The sequence below is a fragment of the Panicum hallii genome, chromosome 6 (genome assembly GCF_002211085.1).
Source record: "Panicum hallii strain FIL2 chromosome 6, PHallii_v3.1, whole genome shotgun sequence".
NCBI lineage: Eukaryota > Viridiplantae > Streptophyta > Magnoliopsida > Poales > Poaceae > Panicum > Panicum hallii.
The window spans coordinates 43,048,024-43,069,678 of NC_038047.1; the positions used below are offsets into that span (position 1 = coordinate 43,048,024).

The following is a 21,655-nucleotide window of genomic DNA, read 5'->3' on the forward strand; positions in this document are numbered from 1 at the left end:
CTTGACACGAGGCAACATCCAAACACTTATACTATAGTCAAGAGCCACCTTGAGCTTCATTATTTCACACACTTGTTCATTCAATCATTCAAAAAGCAAGATTAAGGACTTGAGTAGAGAGAAGCTTGTGTGCATCCGTTCTTGGTGATCGGTTCTTGCTCAAGTGAAAGGTCTTAGCTTGTTACTCTTGGTGATTGGCATCACCTAGGCGATCTTGGTGATCGAGGTGATTCTCGTGGAGCTTGCCAAGAATTGTGGGAGCCCGGAGAAGAAGAAGATTGTACGTGGTTTGATCTCCACCACACTGGGATGGTGAACGGAGACTCTTAGTGAGCACCCTCGTCTTTGTGACTTGGGAGGTGACAATACTCTTTGTGAGTGTCACAACGTGGATTAGGGGTGTGTGCCAACACATCGATACCACGGGAAAAAAATCCGGTTGTCCCTTGTCCCTTTCACTTATTCAAGCATTATCTTTCATGCAATTTATTCATGTGCTTGATTTAGGGATCACTAGTTAGCTCTACCTTACTTGGATTTACCTCTTTTTATCTATCCTAGTTTGCGTAGGTAGTTTAGTTACCCGATTGGTGAATTGGTGCCTTTCTAGCTTTGCATAGGTTAAGGTTGCTTTACCTTGTTTTAGAAATTGAAAAAGGTCCAATTCACCCCCCCTCTTGGTCCATCGATCCTTTCAACGAGGCCGGCAGTCCGGCACGTCTCGGTTGATGGATTTCCACACCGATAACACGCTCTGAATTCGATTTTACAAAAAGAACCATGTGTTTCGGAATTGAATCCGGAAAATGTGTTTGAAATTTCTCAAGAGCTGTTGCGAACGCCAAGTTTGTGAAGCTCTCGAACCCTTTTCATGGTGATTCCTGATGAAGCATATTGTCAGCCCCTGTTTTTCCATTTCAAGCATGTTGTCTTTTCATCCAAGTTCCAAGCCACCTCACAGGAGGCAAGCAATCCACTAGTTTTTCCATTTCAATCCCAGGTGGATCCTCAGCACCCAAATTTTAGAGATATGGCTCAAGTTGTCAGCTCCTGTTTTTTTTTTGGAAAAAGATCGGCCCCTGTTTGGATTAAAGGAACAATCAAAGCTTGATGTCCAATATTACATAATTCCACTCTCCATAATGCCGATGAAACTTGAACTTACCGCATAGTCTTCCTCATGTTCATTCATCTTGTTAGCTTTTCAGTGCACAGCTTGGGCTGCGTTAGCCGTTGCCCGAGGCCGTACACTACTTTAATCACCGATTAATGAATCCTATGCCCATCTTTCAAATAAAGAAGTTGTTTTTCTCCTGCTGCTTGTGGACACTTGGAAAGTTGAAAGGCGTATTGGACGGGCACAGTACAAAACAAAGAAATAAATTCTACGTGAACTAGATTCATGCCCGTGCGTTGCTACGGATAATAAAATATAGTTTCATAATAGTAGATATATAAAATCATAAAAATATAATTTTTTAGTCTTATTAATATCCACATGCAATCATATAAATAATAGTTTTTAAATTTAACAAATCTAAGTACATCAGGATATCCAATTCAGACATGGCAACTAAAACGATAATATCAATTGCACCTTCTACTTTTGCTTAGCTGAACAAAGAAGCTGGAAAAAGATATTAATTTGGTCTCTATTTTTTTAATTCAGAGTAAGAATTCAAGTCTTCCTTTCCCTATGAGTGCCACCACAAGTGATAATTAAAATGAGCACGAAAGCTTTATCACATGGAAAATAAATCAGTCTTGCACTTTGAATTGAAAAAAACTGCTCACAAGCACCTAATGGATAGTTTATTTTATCTGCTTTCCAAAATTATGCACTAAGAACCTAGTTTCATAATTTCTGCATGAATTAAATGAAAGCAGTTAAAGAAACTGAATATATATGTTTGTTTCATACATATGGCTGCAAATAACAAGAAGAGTGCCTAGTTAAATTTAACTTATTTTAACTGTTGAAGTTAGAAGACATAAATAAATTATCCAAAAGAACCAGGGATTAACTTACAGTAGTAGCTCCTCCAATATTTGCTTGTGGTGTGCATTCTTAAACCTTGCCAAGAGCTGCAAATGCCACACACAAGTTATGAGAATAAATGGAAACACGGCACAAATGTAGTAAATCAGCTGGATGCTTTCTAATCTACAAACTGAAACATGACAAATAGATTAGGAAAATGTACGTGGAATGAACCTGGCAAATAGATTAGGCTCTAGTTTCATACAGGAGAATTCTCTATCTGATGCTAGGTAAGAAATTAAATACAACTCAAAGTGACTGCATGTGATGGCCATAAGGCATATGTTTATTCACACATCTCCATTACACATTTGCATCATCAGCACGTGCTGCATCTCACAATTACATGTTGCATCAGTACTGCATCATCAGTAGTGATTGGATGATTGCATTCAGCCCAACCAGGCCCGTGGGGTGCAACCTCGTCATGATTGGTTGCCTGGACCGGCTATTGAGCCAGGCCCTCGGGATGCAAAAGGCGCTCCCGAGCCTGGCTCGCGGGATACAGATTTTTTGGGCGTTTCCCTAGAGCCTAGCTGGCGCGGTGCAACTCGCGAGCGTGCTTGCAGCTGAGCGCATACGCGCGAGAATAGTTTGAGTTATTGTCCTCGTTTCGCACCACCGATTGGCCTTATCCTCACCCCCACCGCCAGCGCTCTCTCTCCATTCTCTGCTTTCTCCGCCAAGTGAGCTCTCCTTTATCTTCCTCGTCTCTTCTATCTGTTATCTTCTTCTCTTCTCGGTTTCCTTCTGCTCATCGTGGATTGGCTACAGGCTCTAGCCTCTCGTCTATCCTATTTTTATTTTGCAGTAGGGAGTTTCTAGATCTCTGCGTAGGCTAGTGATTTATCCTTTCGCCCATCCATTTTCCTCACCTTCCACTGTTTATTTACCTTAAGATTTGATGCAGATCTCATGCCATGCCTCACTTTCCCTTCTCAAATCTGCAGCAATCGAGTGGATCTGAGTTGTTGACTTATTTTAAGGTAAAAGATCTGGTTCTTAGTACGTGGAATTTTAATTTATTCTTACTATTTGCCATCTTTGCAGTTCCGGATAGTAAACATCATCTTTATTCTTTTTTACGCAGGACCATAGATCTACCTCACTTCACTTCTTCCTTGTGCTGTTTTCAATTTAACTCTCGGCCAATGTATTTGTGATGTTAAGACATATATGAAATGTTACAAGGGTCACCAGACCAGAGAAAAATCCATGGTGGATTTACATATAATTTTTCTTTTGTCAGGCTGAGCCAAAGAGGAACAATAATATTAGTTTAGAATCTAGTTATTGTAATTTTAGTTTGGAAATGATGTAATCTTGGTTGGAAAGTTGCTGTTATTTAGCCTCCATAGCTCATCTGGATGGTGGTAATATCACCACTGCATGCAAGAGGTGACTGCACCTTCTTGTAACCAGGCAATCAATCAAACTTACCTACATCTGCATGTTAGAAGTGTTTTTACATACATGCAACCAAATAGCTGCTAGCACGAGCCTGGTTGTACAAAAGCAGGCAACCAAACACACTGTTCTTGCATTGATTCAGCGTGGCCCTCGGGGGCCTGGTTCCTGGTACAGCCAGGCTCGGCTGGGAAGGAAACCAATCACGCCCTCAGTCCGGTGCAGGTGCAGTCGCGCGTGGACTTCGGCGATCGCGGTATGGACGTCAGCGCGGTGGACAACGACGTCACAAGGTTTGGAGAGGATGGCAGCGGCCCGGCGGGTGGCGTCCGAATCGCAGATCACCTGCAACGGCAGACCCAATGGCAGGGGTCTTCACCAAAAATTTTTCTCCCTTAGGCCCGTTCGGTTAGGCTGTTTTGCTCCCGTATATTTTTAATCCAGGCTAACTTTGAAAGGTCTATTTATTTTGGCCCGGCGTAGAAAGAAGTCTGGCCCGATTTGGTCTCCCCAGGAATGAATCCCCACCCCTTTCCCTCCGGAACCAATCCAACACGCGGGGGAGAGCTGGCGGCATGAGGTGACGAGGCGGCGGCGCGAGGTGACGGCGTGCCAGCGCAGCACAGTCCCGACGGCGACCCCTCCGCCGCCCTCTCTTCCTTCCCCTCTCCCGGTAAGCGCCGCCCTCCTTGCTTCCCCTCAACGGCGGCCAACGTGGGAGAAGAGGACGAGCGCGACCTCGGCGTCGCAGAGGATGGAGAGCTCGTACGCCTTCTTGAGCAGGCCGTTCCGGCGCTTGGAGAACAAGATCTTAGTCTCGATCCGCTGCAGCACCACCTTCCCGCGCCCCATGGCCTGTCCTTCCGATCGATCTCACAGACTCGCACCCTTCTTGGCTCGCCACTCGTCGTCGGAGCGGAACCCACCGCCGTCGAACCGCAGGATCAGCGGGAGCTCACGACCCTTCCTGCTGTCGCTTCCTTCTGTTGCAGCATCACCAGTCGTCGTCAGAGCGGTGGCGTAGGAAACAGGGGAATTGTTTCGCGCAGATTAGCTTGTTTATTGATTTGTGCATTGCAGGAGTGGTTGATCCTCCAATTCCTGGTACTGCACCATCATGTTGAATTGCTCCTCCTCCTTTCTAACTGCTCTCCAAAGTGCTGATTTTGGAATTAGTTCTAATTGGCACTTCTGCCCAGAAAGTCATTACCTGTGAATGTATTATTCTCACTATCATTACCTGACTGGACACACTTAATTGTGTGAATCTGACCAATATCAGCAATCAGAGTAGCTGCTAGCTTTCTTGCTTCAATTTTGCATAAGCAGAAATGCAAGCGAAAAGGGAGAAAAAGAAGTAGCTGTATGTCTATTTTTATTAACTCTGTCAGTGGAGATTGCCACTGCAATTTTTATTAACTCGAGAAGATTGCTTGGCTAACTCTTCCAGAAGCTGTTAGACAAATCCTAGTGCCAATCGGTACGAAGTTTTGCTAAGCATTATTGATTTGACCTGTGAGCTCTTGTAGCTTGTTAACTGCTAGTACGTTTGAGCAAAGGTTGGTCTGAATATTTACAGGTTCAAATATTGCAATGATTGATACAACTGTAATTCTGCTAGCAGTTCAACTTAGAGCCGTATTGCGGTTGCAAATAGTGTCCAATAGTGTCCAATATCTTCATGATTATTAAAATGATGATTGCGGTTGCAAGTTGTCTGCCATTCTTTTCCTAATCAATATTTTAAAACAAAAGATCAATTTATAGTTCTATCTCCATATTGTATGAATCATTATGCTTTCATATTGCTTGTCCGATAGTTGAAGAAATTTCAAAATTCTCCATAACCAGCTATTACTGGTATTTGCAGGGATGGAAAGTGTTGGGGATAGGAGATGTCTCAAGTTTGGTGAGCCCAAGTGCATGGGTACAGAAGCTCAGACAGGGCAGGGAATAATCTGAATTCAGAAGCTCTCGGTGATCAAATGAGTCTTTGAACCCCAGCTTGGGCCGGAAGCTATGTACTCTCTAGCCCGTGTTCTTTAGCAGCAATTATAGTAGTCTGTAGTAGCATGGGGATTTTCTCTTTTTCGTCGAACGTTGTAGTTGATGTAGTGGTTGTGAATTTCCATTTTGCTCAGCATTGTGATTGTGTACTCTGTTTCTTTCACCTAAACAAGTTTTTCTTCTTCTATCAGACATGCATACTCCTGTGTAACTTCCAGTCCAGCTGAACACAGTTTTACAGAATGGAATGGTTCCATGACAGGATTTGAACCAGATCAGGATTGAGTGAAGGAGGGGGATTCACTAAAGCATCAATGCAGGTTCCCAGGTCAAAGAGGAAATTTGACCCTTCTTCTCTTCTCCATGATCGTGGGGCGAATTGACTTGCTTAGTTATATTACTGAGATATATGGGGCTCCATGAACATTGGATAACACAATGTCACCACACTTCTGATGTTACTCATCTCCAACGAGGCAACTAGTACTACGGGAGTATGGGTGATGGCACTGGGCACTTTATCAGACTCGTGGATTGCAGAAGTGACCATGCAGGACAGAAATTGACCATGCTAATACCTTTCGTTTGGCTAGTGGTTGCAAAATGTTTACCTTTGGAGAGCACGGCTGTGCAGTGCTACTGCTACATGCTGATGCTGCCATTTGTCTCCATGTTTCTTATTTAAGAGCTTTACATGTCCATGTGCTTGGAAGTTTGACTAACAATCCTTGTATTCTTTCCACCAAAAGGATATATCTGATGAGCTTCTGCAAGGCAGTGGTGACAAAAAGTCAGGATGTAACATCCTAAGGCAACGTTGACAAGGCAATTCAATTGTATACTGGCTGTCACCATCTAATGCTTGTCATACTGTAAAACCTCAATATTACTCTGTAATTGAGTTTCTTAGTGCCTTGATTGAGATTGTAAGTTGTAACCCAAACAAAGGAATCAATCTCGTTATGAGCAGGCTGTTGATTCTAGAGGGAAATCCTAAGCAGGAAGGAAGGTATAAGTAACTGCAGGAGGAAAGAAGTCACCCGAGTCTCCTGAGATCACCACAAGACCCATCTGGGAAGAAAAGACAAGAATGAAGTACAGAAGAAGCAAAGCCCCAATCCTCTACATCTAATTTTCCTACTTCCCTTTCCATTTGCAGTAACGCATAGCTCTTTGCTCTACTTATAGGGGATTCATACACCAGCTTGGATCCAGAATTACAAAGCAAGGAAAGAACTTTGAAAAGGTAAATTTTCTTCTCATCATTTCATCAACTTGTTCTGTCATCCAAATTTCAATGCAACCTAGAGATCTTGTGAATTTCTTCATCAAACTTGTTCAATCTTAAGCTTTTCCGTTGCTTCCATTTTCTAGTTCTTGTGCCGTTCCATTAGGACTTGTAATTTCAGGCTAGCTGTCTGTGGCGTACCTATTCTTCCATGTATAATGATTAAGGCCAACAGACCAAGAATTAACGTATCACAGGTTACAGATGCTACACAGATGTTAGTTCCAATGTAAACTCTAGAACATTATAACTTTCATGTTAGACATAAAAACAAAATAGCTGCACATAGATCTCCTCATTCAGAGCTCAAATTATATCATATCATGGGGGACATGCAGTCAGCGGTAATTTTTGAAATTGTTTGTGCTTACACAACTATTTTGTCTAATTAATTCTTAGTTGTATGGAACATCTACTTGAACTGAACCAATATTTTCGTGTGGCTACATGTTCTTCCCCTTATCAACTCCCTCTAGTTTTGCATTTGTAGCAATTGGACTGCTCTAATTTTTGCTGACCAATCCTAAAGCTATGGCTGTCCCACAAGTTGACAAGAAAATGCTTGGTGAACTTGAAGCCATGGGATTCCCAACCACCCGTTCAATTAGGGCACTCCATTTTTCAGGTATGTCCATTCAAACGAACTTACAGGTACAGATCTTGTATGACACTGTTTTTCTTTACTGAAGATAGGCTGATAATGGGCCAAATAGATAACTAGAAGATATTTCTATGGTTGCTAATGTTATGTTTGTGTATTGATCTCATCCTTCCATGCCTGTTTCTTTGTTCTATCTGTTTCATTATTGTTGTTGATAGATATGTTGTTTCATAAAAGATGCAAATTCTGCGATTGACTGAAGCTCTGGCAACATATTTCTTGTAAATATTCAGTATATTGTTTCTTTAGTACGTAGTTCAGTGAATTGGAGAGATAACCAAATGTCTTGACCAGGTAATTCCAATCTTGAATCTGCTGTAAACTGGCTTCTGGAACATGAAAGTGACCCAGACATTGATCAGCTACCATTGGTAGGTTATTTCTACAATGCAAATATTCTTCATTAGCAGAAGTCCTTTCTCATGTACATTATTATGCGTTTTGATATTATTCTCAATGAAGGGAAGTATAAAAAGTTTCATGCAATTTGACAGCAAGCTATTCTGTACATATGCATAACCACGAATTTATTTTGTCTGAGACTGTAGCTTCTAACCTTTTCAAATGTTAATCTGAAGCAACTGGCATCATAATACTTAGGACTTACGTTATATTTCTGTTTTCATGGGAACCAGTTGGATTGTCATGCGAACATTACTATCACAGTGTCACTTCATTCAAACAATTTGTTTTGATTGTCCCCTTGAAATTTGAACGGTCTAGGTTCCAAGAGAAATCACCATCGAATGCGGTGACACATCAAATGAAGTAAGAAATGACATTCGAGGAATGAGGTTAGTTTTTAACTTTTTATTCCTCAAATGATTTCATATATGGTTTGCTATAGAAATATCATAGCACTATTTCAGTGGAAAAACCATCAATTCCTTAGTAAGACTGTTAAATATCTACCTGTATTGAGGAATCTGCAATCTAAAGCATATTTCAAATGGGTGACAGAGTCAGTGTGGGATGCCATATAATGCTACCTAAAGTTCTGATCTGTCACCTCAAGGAAAAATTTTCTTCTCGTTCTTCTTGGGGATGTCACATGACTTATTGTTAAGTGTCATTATCTTTTTAATGAAACAGCCACGTGGGGGCAAAACCTGTCCTTCAGCCTGCGCACTTTTTAAGTTTTCACTTCTGGGCGATGCACTAGAAAAATACTAGCATGCGATTAGTGATTGTGTTAGTTCTTGTAACTGTACTTGTGTCAGTATGGTATAGCATCAATGCACAATGTAGGTCTAATAAAACAAAGTCATATGTCATAGTTAAATGATTTTTTGAAAAAAGAAATACTCAGGTGACTCAATGCATGTTCTGATCGGCATTTCTTTTGTTTGCTATGCTACGTTGTTGCAGTAGTATGAATTGTATGGCATGCTTGTCTTGCAGGGATACCGTGCAGGAGCAGAAACCAGAAGAACGAACTGAAACAGGAAGACAGAATGTACTTGGTTACTTCCTAATTTTGATATCTTAGATGTTTCCTATCAAATTTCATAACATATTGAGTTCCATGCAACGAAAAATTTAGCCAAAAGCTTAAGCTATGGCGAAGGTTTGGAATATAATCACTCTTTCAACATTCATCCATTTTTGCTTTATCATTTTATTATAATTTACCATGTCGCTGCCATTTGCTAGCATCTTGTCTTTCTGCCTCATATGATCTGGAATTAGTGCTTCATTCTTTCTATTATTTTGTGTCACACCGGAACTTCCCTTTTAGGAGACATCCCAGTTGGAACGAGAATTAAATGCAGATGAACAGGAGGAAGAAGATAGAAAGAGGTTTATACCTTGCTTTGGATAGATACAGTTATTAAGCTGCTCACATTTTGTTTATCACGCATTCACCCTAGTAACCCTCCTGTACTTCTCAGGATATTAGCACTATATAAGCAAAAACGAGATGAGGAAGGAAGAACAAGAGGGCGAATACGGAATCAATTACAAGATGGTCAGGTATTGTGATTTTTTTTTCATACTTCTAAGAAGTAAAAAAAAATCATAACACTATAGAAGGAAGAACAAAATGTGTTTGCTTATACTAGATTTAAGTATATCATCTGGAAGTTTTCTTGTCAGCTGAATGTTTCTTATTGTTTCTACAGAGGGAGAGGATTCAAGCTGCTAAAGATCTTATGGAAGCAAAGCGAACTCTCGAGGAAAATCAAAGAAAGCGGTTTGTTCCCTATGCATGTCATGATGATATTTCCAACTCCAAATTGCTTATTGGAGAAGTGATATTTTTGTTTACTGCAGCATGATAGAAACTCGGATAGCAGATCAAGAGGAGGAGAAAAGAGCAAGAGATAGAATACGACAGCGTATAGCAGATGATATGGTATGTTGCCTTTTGCCCTCGGCCCACAACACACAATTATTTGTCATTCAAATGGTTTAATCGGTACTGAGGCTTCTCTGGATAGGTGGTATGTGGATATGGTAGCAGATGAGAATTTCTCACTTGGAATTTGGACCTAAATCCATCTTGTATTAATAGTTCAGAAGAATGAGTCCATTATTTTAGAGGAGTCATTTTCTGTTTGTGTGCCATTTTTATTGTTATATTTTTCTATGGCCTTGTTAATTGTACAAACATTTCATTACACCTTACTGTAGTTAAATTTTTGCAGCATGCTCAGAAGTCATCCAATAAATCCTTTATTTAAAAATTTTATTATCTTTGATTCCGCATCGGAAATTTGTCACTATATGTTTTCGCAACTATATGAAGTATCGCAGGCTTTCTTTATATTTTTTTCGTCCACTGCATGGATGTTTTTTTGTTGTTGAAGAAACCACTGCATGGATATGACTAAACCACGTAGTTCTCATTGGGTATGGTCAAGCTTACCTTTATTCAAATCATGAATTATGTTCAAGGCGCTTGCTTTCACTAAAGTGACATCATTTCCTTAAACTTCAGCAACTGCATCTCATTTGGCTCTTTCCTCCAAAATTTTCCAGTGATATACCCCGATGCCTAAGTCATATCCTTCTATGCAGGCAGAAAGAAGGAGAAGGCTTGGTTTGCCACAGGAAAATCCTGCTGGGGCTTCAGTTGCGATCATAACACCCACAAAGGTCTAAACGTCTTTCCACCATACTTTTACATGTCACGAGGCGAAACCTCCAAAGCACATTCCTCACATGCTTCTTAACTGCAGGTAAAACCTGTTGAACGCGTTGTAACTTCAGAACAACTGAGAGATTGCCTGCGAACTCTGAAGAAGAATCACAAGGTAAAAATGGTTCCTTGCAGATACTAACTTTGATCCATTGTGCTCTTATGCATTTCAACTGGTGCAGAAGCATCGGCAATTCTGAATGTGGTGCTATGTAAATACCAAAATAAACACACAGTGCGCCCTTTGCATCTTGGTTTAGATTAGTATTCCAGGCATGTTCAGCATTTGCCTTCATATATAGCTTGTGTTTTGATCCTGTTTTCGTTATTTTTTCTCAATAACCGATCACGAAAGAAATGCAAAATATGACCTAGTAAGGCATCAGGATTCAGATGTTTGTGTTACTTGGACGCTAGGAACCGTTAAATGTGTTGTATGTCACTTCACTTGTAGGATGACAGTGCCAGAGTCACAAGAGCATACCAAACTCTGTTGAAGATTATCGCCAACATAGTGAAGAACCCAGAAGAGAAGAAGTTCAGGAGGATTCGGCTCAGCAACCCTATTTTCAAGGTAACATCGCAACATGTCGCGCTCATATTTGCTGCGATCCCTGCAAGATCTTCAGTTCACATGCCATGCTCTCTCCCCCACAGGACAGGGTGGGTAACCTGCAAGGAGGCATAGAATTCCTGGAGCTGTGCGGGTTCCAGAGGCTCAGCGCCAGCGGCTACCTGGTGATGCCGAGGGACGGGATCGACCTGGCGCTCCTCAACGCCGCCGGAGTCGAGATCGCGTCGGCCATGGAGAACCCCTACTTCGGGCTGCTCTCTAAGTGAACGGAGCAGCCATTATCGATGTTCTCGTCTGCCTCGTAGGTACTGACTGAAACGGGGTGTGCCACCGAACGGACTTCACTCGGCCCGTCACGGCTGACAGGATCTGTCCCTGTTGCCAGTGCCGTTGAACAGAGTCACCCAACAGAGGTCCATGAAGTGAACTAAACAATCTCATCCTGGAGAAATCAAATGCCACAATGTACATTGCCGTAGAAGCTGCTGCATTTGTTTCTTTTTTTTTCTTCAACTAGTAGAGACGAGCGGCACGTGTATTGAAAACCTATTAAATAGATAATTTTATATTTATAGAAAGTCTAGTAAATGGTAATTTTATATTTTATAGTAAAAACAGGATATATTTTTAAGAGAAAATTTATAAACAAGAATATAGTAATTGACAATTTAGTATCGCACAGATTAAAAATATTCGGTAATAAAAAACTTAACCCATACTATAATTATTTATATTCAACAATTTAGCACATGTTTTAAAAGATCTAGTAAAAAACTTTATATTCATATATGAAAATACTTAATACAATGAACAGTAACAAAGAAACTTTGTAGCATTGAATTGAAATAAAGAAAAACATTTATGATCCATGTATGTCTCCCATATATGCCAACATGTACATTAGCAAATTTTATTATTGATTACATAATAATTATTCAAGCATTAATTATAGTGTTAGTTAAGTTTCTGTAGTTGTTGGTGTATTCATAGACATCGATCATCCCCACTGTAAGAGTAATCAACAATCAAATAACAAATATTTCAAATATGGCAAGAGCAAGCAAATCCAATGGAAAGCAATATTAATTTCGTATCCCTACCATTACAGGGGTTCTTCTCTTTATAGTAAGGAGAAAAATCCAATTTATTGCATACATGCTATTGTAACCCTCTCATAAAAAGAAACATTTAAAGGAAGGAAAGCTAAATATCTGTACGTTGGTACAGAAAAAACAAATTTGTTGCATAATGCTATTGCAGATTTATTTTACATGGTTACATGAATTTAATTAACCTGTTACAATCTATCTCATAAAAAATATTTATCATCTATTCTCGCGCTATAATTTCTATTCACGATCTTGCCTCCAATCGGATCATCAACATTTACATCCTTTATTGGCTCGGAATGTTGCCTTATCATTGAGCTAATCAAGCATTAAAACGTCAAAAAAAAGAGTTAACATTATCAATCCATACAGTAAATTTGCACATGAAAGACTAACTATCAACAAAACTGTTTCAATATAAGAAGTGATTCTTGTTATCATGAAAATAAAATCATGATCATAAAGCAATTGTAGGCTATCAATTCCCTTAATTGAATTTTATTATGCACGCATAATGGAATGTGGACCATAGAAGCAAGCATTTTGCATTCCCTCACCAGCCCAATCAGACCTTGCAAGATTGCTAGTAAAAATATCTCCGCTGTAAAACCAAATGTCCATATGGAAAAAGCAATGCTAATGTCTCTCAGACAGGATAAAAAACCAATCATATCTTACATATTTATGATTTAACTGCATCAAACTATAATAAACAAGAAACCTTAATATAAACAAGACAAATGCACCAACCGAAAAGTAATGCTAGAACCAAGCTTCCAAGATAAGATAAAATGTCTAGAATCTGCTTGAAAATGTGTAAAATCATCTTATACTCACGAAGACTTAGAACATCAACATAAAAACACTTTTTGAAAAGAATGAGCTAGTTTACCATAAACACTAAGTAATTCATTGAGGGCCCAAGGAGGAAGAGAAAGGATTCTCCTGCTTCACGAGGGCGTGGATCACTATCACCGCATTTGCCTTCTTTGCCAACGATGCGGCCCCATCCACCTGGGATAGGGTGGGCGGGTGGCGGCCATCGGCTCACCCAGGATTGGGGTGTGGGTGCATGTAAAATCTCAACCTGAAATCCATTACTAGAAGAAAGAGGAAGGAGACTGCACCTGACTGGTAGAGTGGGATGAGGCAATTCATCGCGGTGGTCCCTTCGTGCGGTGCTAGGCATCTCCACTTGGGATGGAGCCACCACCGTATCTCCTCCGTTTGGAATGGTGCTGCCGTCGTTGCGTCTGCTTTAGCGGAGAGGGCGGGGAGAACGAGGAACGTTGACGACGACGACCAGGGGAACACGGACGATGTGGAACGCCGGTGACCTAAGACATGATTTCAACACCCTAGTGAATAGCACCTCCTGCCTAACCAACAACATAAAACTGTTTTCACAACAAACATTGCAACATGGGCAGGAGGCAGACCTTGGCGTTGGATGCGATATTTTGTTGCTCTTGTGGCAGTAGATGCTTGGCGCAACTTTAGCCTCCTTTAGATCGGCGGAGAGGTGCTGCCTTGGAAGAAGAAATGAGATGATAGTATCTTTTTGGCACGGCAACGGCAACAATGAGGTGAATGATTAATCCTAGAGGTGTATGACTTTATAGGTACGATGATGGAAGGTAGGGAGATATCATGCTTTTGGAGAGGCTTCCTGCGGCAATCAGACCATCTGCAATTAGCCCCTTAATTTATTGATAGGGATATCTTAATTAAGCATTGAAAAAATTATACTACTTAATGTATGCCCCTCCATTTATACTACTCTATTTCTATTTGTCTGTATGAGTGATTCATAAGTAAGGAAATAAATATTAATAAGTTGAATTTGTGCATAAGGAAAGAAATATACATGGATCAATTTTCTCCCTTAATTGTGCGCGTTTTGATGTTGCAATTAGCCTCCTGATTGATTGATTGATTGATAGGGATATCTTTCTTTATTTAGTATGAAAAGAATTTATACTGCTTAATTTGTACCCTCCATTTATACTACTCTATTTCCTATTTGTGCATAAGAAAAGAAATATATATGGTTATCAATTTTCTCCCTTAATTATGAGTTTGAGGGTGCTCCATGCAGTGGGTACACCGGATGGATAGAAGGATTCCATGAAAAAAGTTTTAGCTTTCGGATGGAGTACGGTGAAACCTCCGCGAGAAGTACATGAGCCTAATTTTGACGAGAAAGGGTTTCAGTTATTTCAATTTTTATTTTTTTCAACTCGTATTCCTCACCACCGTTCTGTGTTCGCTGTCGTACATGAACATTGAGGCATGGCATGGTCTTTGTACAAGCTGGGGAGGGTCAGTCAGGCAGTAAACTGCGTTGCCAATGGGGCAAGGCATTGAATGGCTTTATTTCTCGGGAGCGAGGGAAAGGATGGGGGAAGCGACCCCTGCTGCCTGCCGGCACATGGCATGCTTTCTGCGATGTACTTGGGAGCTTCAATTCCGGCGGGTGGGGAGGTGCCGGTGCCGCCTCCTGAAATCCATGTGGATCAGGCATGGCATGCATCCTTCCGAACGCCAAGATGAGGATGATCAGATGCTCTGCTGGGTTGGGTTTTAATCATCTGGTCATCAGTAGGAGCGTTCGATCCTGGATCTGGATGGAGTGCGTCCAGTTCTGCAAGTTTGTCTCTCTCGACCAACGTTCAGAAACAAACAATGTCAGGTTGGACGAGCACAATGCACAAAAGTCCTGCACTTTCCATGGCATCAGTTTGTATCGAGGTCTCTGCTTTGGATTTCTCCTTTTGCTGTCCTTGGATACGAAGGACGGGCTCTCATAATTGCTGGCGCCACGAGGAGGGCGGAGCTCGATCGCCGCGGCGTGTCGAGCACTGCAGTACCGCTACTGCTGCTGCTTAAAGGCAAGGGATCTGCTTCCACGACTCACGCACGTACCGATGTACTACGCGCTACGGGCTACGGCGGTGTCTTGTTCCGTTGCTGTTCGGGTTGCTTGGACGCATGACTCTTGTTGGCTGATGCACGCGTACACCGGCGTCGCGGCCAGTACAGTGGCCACTGTGGCCGTAGCAGAGGCAGGCGGCGAGCCGTCCGATCGACGGACAGGGCATCGATCTGGCACGAGGGAGAACGCCAGCAAGTGCAAGTCGATTCCTTCTAGCTTCTCGGCTTCTCCGCCTCGATGCACGCAACGCAACAGTCCCTGCCGCCTTCCTGGCATGGGCGCAGCGGCCGACGGCAGCGTGGCGGCAGAGGAGAGGCTGGAGTTTCGCACGTTAGCTCCGACAAAGGCAGGCGGGGATGGGGCTGCGGCGGAGCCGCGGAGGCCAACGGGCAGGAACAGGCACGCGGCAGAATTGATTGGCCGAGATGGGCGCATGCGCACGCTCGCCTCGCCGGCACATGGAATCCGATGCCGCCGTGGCACCGTGCGCCTCCGCGTCTCGCCTCGCTTCCTCCCCGAACGCCGCCGGAGGAGGATCCTGGCGCGGTGGCGCCTACCGGGGTCCGGCCGGCCGGCCGGGGCAGTGAATGCGCGCGTACGTGGGCCGGATGCGGGATCCGCGCCCGCCCGGCCGCTCGGTTCGTGGCTTCATGCGGAGGCCGGAGGCCCGGAGCAACTGATTACTGCGGCTCAACCACCGGGCTGCGGCGGCGTTCCGTGTCCTCGTGTCGACGCTCGATCCAACCAGCAGCTCGGTCGCTCGCACAGGAGAAGCAACAAGAGCAGACGGATGGATGGATGGGCTCGTGGGCTGTCTCATCGTCGTCGGTGACCCGTCCATCACTCATCTCAGCTCAGCCCTCTGCTACCATCGACCGCGATCCGGAACCCGCCGGTCGGGAGCTTCCAACTGTTGCCCGAGAGGGAAATAGCCCGTGCACTGTGCAGCGTGCACCCGCACCACCCAACAGAGTGGTGCTGTGTGCATCGTGCCATGCCATGCACGGGTGAAGTCCGACGAATGATAGGCACAACACAACACGGTCAAGTTGGTTTGCGTTACGCTCCGTGTGTCCGATCCAGGGAACGTGGGCGCAGAATTCTAAGAAAAAGCGCCAAGCTTTATTGGCCAGGCCACTGGTCTAGGATAGGAGTGTTCGACTAGACAGGCCCGTAGGTTCGGTCCATATATAGAGTGCCATTCCTAGCTACCTAGGAGCATGCTTTTGGCTAATTGCCATTCTTAACAGTGGTTTCGGTCCATACCATTAACATGATTCCCTGTTGGGTTATTTTAGTTTTACCATCCTGAACTAGGTGGTCAATCGTTGGTCAAACGTTACAAAGTTGAGTCTTGAAACATGTGCACGTCTTGTATTTGGACCGGGGCAAGACGAACAATATTTCTTCGTCCAAAAAGCATTAGGCCTGTTACTAGTGGGAAGGGTTATCAAACAGTTATCAAGACTGGAAAATTGATAAATAATTTTGTCGTATCAGCAAATTGGTGCTCTCGTTGTATAAAACCCCTTCTCCTCTCTCCTTATAAATAATTCTGTCATCTCAGTAAATTTGATGATGTGGTACGATATTTAATACTTATGATACTTCTATAACACTTTCATTGGAAATGATCTTACTAAACCAAGCGGGCCCATCAAAATGCTAGAGCCAATGACGCTTCATGGTTCCAACTTCTAAATAGCATTCCAGTATCATTCAAAGCGACGGAGGCGTCACTGTTATGCTCTGCGTGCATGGACACGCATGTGATGTGAGGTTGGATTGGATGTTTAGCGAAATTTGGTCTTAATAATTTTCATCTCTAAACTTGAGGTTGCCCTAACAGGCCGAATTGGGCGATTGGACCATGCCGCTTGATAGTTCTGACCAGGAGAAAAGCGCTGCTGCCTGCCTCTTGCTTCTGTCACTACTCTCGGTTAGAGGGTCAGTGGCACAGATTCTGAAAGCACCAATAGCCACACACCACTTTCAGATTCCTGAAACTTCTTCAGTTCCAAGAAGCCGTCAAGCTCTCGGCAGATCTCTCCCACCCACGTTCTCCTTCCTCGGCCTCAACCCCCCAAATCCCCCTTCCCCTCGCGCGCGTGGCACGCAGCTCGCCCCCGCACGCCAGGAATCTCGCGTGCCGGTGCCGAGCCGCCGAAGCCTTGTTCCCTGTCCGCACCCGCCCGGCGCCGCGCGCAAGCCTCCAAATCCGCGAGCGCCATGCGGCCGCAGACCCGGTCTTCCCACCGTTTCTGCGCCCGGATCGTTCTGGCTCGGCTCGTCGCGCCTTTTTCCACACGCCCTTGTCGCTGTCCGTCGGCGTCCGCGATGGCAACAAAAACCAAGAGCAGATAAACCCCGCGCTGCATGATTGAGGAAACCCAGGGAATCGGATAGTAGTATAAACTGAAGAAAAAACAAGTGCTGTACAGAGCATCAGCAGATTCCGGCCACACCTGGCTGATTGCGCTTTGACCAGTAAACGGGCGCCAGTGTCCAAATCAGCCTAACACTAATGATTTTTTTACGAAAGATGGTACTAAATACTAGTGATAATAAAGTTGTGTGACGCTCGAGTTAGCTTAACCACCGGGATGACGCCGCCGATCGGCTCGGCCTGCAGGGCACCAGGGCCGGCTCTATAATTTTAAGGGCTCTTGGGCAAGCAACATGATAAGAGCTTAGTTACAAAATGGCAGTATATGGTACGAATAATAAAAATTACTTTGCAATATATGTATAGCTCATAAAATATATAATAATAGTGTAATAAAAAACTAAAAATAATAACCATTATGAGGTTTGTCATGGGCTTTCAAAGATTTATTATGCCAAATAGAAAATTATATGTACTAATTACCTATATACCTATATGATTTTGGGCCCTCCAGCTCCATAGCCCCCCGGCGGTCACACTGCCTCCCCCTTAGAGCCAGCTCTGCACGGCACCGGTGAGCTTGTTGCTTTACTTGGCATAGGATACACCGGAACCGGTTGCTCTCGCCACGCACAGAGCCTGTCCGGTTGGCGAGCCGGCGGTCGTTGCAGGCGTCTGGGTTTGGTGTGGTTTAGCAGAGTGGGTGAGCCGGGCAGGCGGCGCCAGCGCCAGCGAACAATCTCCCGATTCAATGGATTCTCCCCACCTAAACATTCCCCTCGGCCAATCTCGTGCCCGACCGAACCTAGGAGCGGTGAGCCGCTTCGTCCAACCGGAACTCATAAGGCCGCCGCCACCACCATCCCGCAAGTACGCGTACGAGACGCCGAGGAGGGAACACGCGACCGAGCCACACAGAGCAAGGCCTGTGCGCCCCGAGCTCAGCTTCCATGACGGGGATGTACTTTTTCAAGTTTAACATAATTCCAACTTATTTGCAAAAATAGCAAAGAGAGAGTGTGTGTAACACCATGTCAAACCTTTGTATCATCATAGCAGCATGGAAAATCATGTATTGGTATTTGGGATTTCTGTAACTACTGTTGCTATTTATGAACAAGTAATCAAAGATGACAGGCATTATACATACCCAGTGAGTACTTTATATCACATGTCACTATTTCATTTTTTTCGAAAGGCCACATTTCACTATTTCATAGAGAGACGTTCTCATTAGTTTGTCACTCCGGAAAGCCAGAACATCTACTAGGTCATCTACACCAGGGTTCAGACTTTAGAGTACCACTACGGTCAACTAGACAAATCTTGTTGAAAGTGGAAAAAAGCACAAGGACGGCCACTCGGCCAGGATCGGTCCCCCCGGCCCCTTTGGACCTTCGTGTAGGCAAAACAGAAGATGCAGGCAAGGGTGTGCGGGTGATGATGTGATGCTTTGTCAGGCGCCGGCCGGCAACGAGTTCCACAAGTTCTTGACGTGATCTTGGTGTGGCGGTGGCCTGTGGCCTAGCAAGCCGTTCCGTTCGGACGAAGGAGATGCAGGTCCAAGGTTTCCTCTTTCTCCACCTGCCATCGGACCGTTTTGACCACCAACGGTTTCAGAAAAATAAATTCTATGGTGCAAGCCCGCAGCGGAGAAATTCCAAGTGATGTCAAGATATACTTTTCTTATCTCAAGAAACAATTGTGATGAAATCATAATTTAGTTTGGATGATCGATATAAGGATGTATATTTTTCTTTTTCTATTTCAAACTGATTTTTGCAGGCAAGTGATGTGAGCGACCAAGTACTCTTCCTTCTCCTCCCCTCTCTCAGGGCCATCAACCATGCATGCATGCGATTTGTCCGTGTATGGGCCGCTGCTCTGCTCTCTACAATAAACCCTGACTGATGATTGGCTTCATGTGATGAATGGAGAATTTATCATCTTCAGTGAACAGTGATAGCTAATCGCCTCCCATTCCATGGGTCTTAAACTTAGACCATGCCAAACGAGAAAGGATATCGAGAGATAAGGCCACACAATAGAATAGACTTAATGAACCGTGGTAGCATACAAAGTTTAAAATCTTTAGAAGGCAACAAACTACTCCCTTAATTAAAAATTGTAAATCATTTTGCATTTCTCTAAATATGTAGCTTTTGCTATGCGATTTACATTATGTCTATAGGAAAGTTAAAATGATTTACAATTTGAAACGGAGCGTCCAGAAATAACACAATTCTAGCTACAGTCTGGCAAGCGTTTGTCCAGATTCGTAGCAAAACTATTTTTTTCCCCTAGGACGGAGGGAGTACTCCATTTAGAAAGCATTAAAGTCGGTGCTATAGATAAGCACACTCATGCGCAAGCTGTACTAATCTTGTTTTAATAATGTAATGTATGGGCTGGCAAATTTAATGGAAACATTAATCTCTCCGTTCCTTAAAGATTGTATTTCAAGCTATGTATCTGGACAAACATAGTCAGCAATGAAGTAAGCAATGAAACCTTCTGTTTGCAACTTTGCATATACAACGCCGCCTCCTTTCGTAGTGTACCAAATCGCAAAGGGACGATGAGGGAGCGAACCTCCCAGCAGATCAAGATCAGCCATGGCGCCTAGCCTCAAGATGGCCTCCCTCGTCGCCGCCGTCCTCCTCCTCCGGGTGGCAACCCCACAAGCTAGAGGTATATACGCTCATACATCAAAATTACTGAACCCCGTTTCCATCGTAATGTATAATATATAAGCTACTACTTATAAGTAAATAACCTGATGCATATATAGGTTGGGCACCGGAGGGCGAGCAGGTGTCGGACATGGCGATTCCTGGTGATGCGAGGACGATGGTGGCGGCGTGGAACCGGTCGGCGTGTGCGGACTACTGCTGGTGCCCGACACCACCCCCCCCCCCCTCCCGCAGCAAGACGTTCTCTCGCATCAATGTAGCAATACTAGTGTTGATAGAGAAAATTAAATACATTCCTTGATCTTTAAACCAGAGGTGGTTACACTTTATATACTCAGATGGAGGGAGTAATAAATTTGGATTAGAATCAAATCTGCCACATCAACGGGGCGGCAGAAGTAGAAATTGTCAACTGCATGTTTGTGTTTTCCCCCCCTGAATTTGAGAATAAAAGGACGGCAGGAAGTGCACATTATCATCTCAATAAAATCTGTGAAATGCCCGGTGAACCAAAAATACTCCATGCGTTTACAAAGAATAACAGTTACGCCTTTTGATTTTCACTATTACTTTGCCTTACCAATATTTCGTAAAATTAATTAAAAAACTAAGTAGCATCACAAGTTCTAAACTATGTTTGGTTGTTGCTCACACCTTTACATCTTATAGGCGATACAACTTTAGCATCACAAGTTCTAATCACAATTTGCTCGGCCTGCACGGCACCGCTGAGGTCGTTACTTTTCTCGGCGTAGGATACGCCGGAACCGGTCGCTCTCGCCGCGCCCAGAGCCCAACCGGTTGGCAAGCCGGCGGCCGTTGCAGGCGTTGCGGTTCGGTGTAGTTTGGCAGAGCGGGTGAGCCGGACGCCGGCGAACGATCTCCGATTCGATTCTCCCCACCTGAACATTCCCCTCGGCCAACCTCGTACCCGGCCCAGCCGAACCGAGGAGCGGTGAGCCGCTCGTCCAACCGGAGGCCGCCTGTGCGCGCCGAGCTCCGCTTCCGGCTCCACCGCCACCCATCGCGGCATCCGCACCGACAAGTGCCGGCGACCAACCCTCTTCCCCTTTCCATCCGTGTGCGTGTGCCCCATTGGGGACGGGAAAACAGGGGCCCCGTTCCGTTAATCGCTGGGTCGGCATCAGACGACGAGCACTCTTGTGCAAGTGCTCAGCTGCTTCTACCCATCTATGGTTGCGTGTACGAGTGCCTGGCTTTCTTTAAGCAGGTGACGCCTGACGCCCCGGCCGATAGAGATTTTCTTAGAGAACGGAGCATTTCCAAAGTTGACATACGTGTCTCTCCATCGGTCGGCGTCGCCAACGTATGAAGCCCTCTCCATCTTATGATCTTATCCCGTGGATTTTCTTAATCCTCGTGACGTCGCGCGCTCCAATCAGGGCCTCGAA

General features: G+C 44.0%; 1 protein-coding gene across 2 annotated transcripts; it reads left to right on the top strand.

Moving 5' to 3' along the window:
* The first annotated feature begins 3,944 nt into the window (after positions 1 to 3,944).
* Positions 3,945 to 11,650, top strand: LOC112896660 (UBX domain-containing protein 1-like). Of its 2 annotated transcripts, none has more exons than XM_025964711.1 (14): positions 3,945 to 6,550; positions 6,644 to 6,701; positions 7,273 to 7,368; positions 7,699 to 7,775; positions 8,128 to 8,198; positions 8,806 to 8,860; positions 9,155 to 9,204; positions 9,297 to 9,378; positions 9,528 to 9,598; positions 9,679 to 9,760; positions 10,426 to 10,503; positions 10,587 to 10,661; positions 11,001 to 11,120; positions 11,204 to 11,650. In XM_025964711.1, exons 3-14 carry the CDS (start codon positions 7,275 to 7,277, stop codon positions 11,384 to 11,386), a joined length of 1,038 nt encoding a protein of 345 aa, XP_025820496.1. In that variant the 5' UTR covers positions 3,945 to 6,550; positions 6,644 to 6,701; positions 7,273 to 7,274; the 3' UTR covers positions 11,387 to 11,650. The 2 variants fall into 2 exon arrangements, with proteins under 2 accessions (XP_025820496.1, XP_025820495.1); XM_025964710.1 differs by having other exon boundaries at positions 3,946 to 6,550; positions 9,143 to 9,204.
* Positions 11,651 to 21,655: the final 10,005 nt, after the last annotated feature.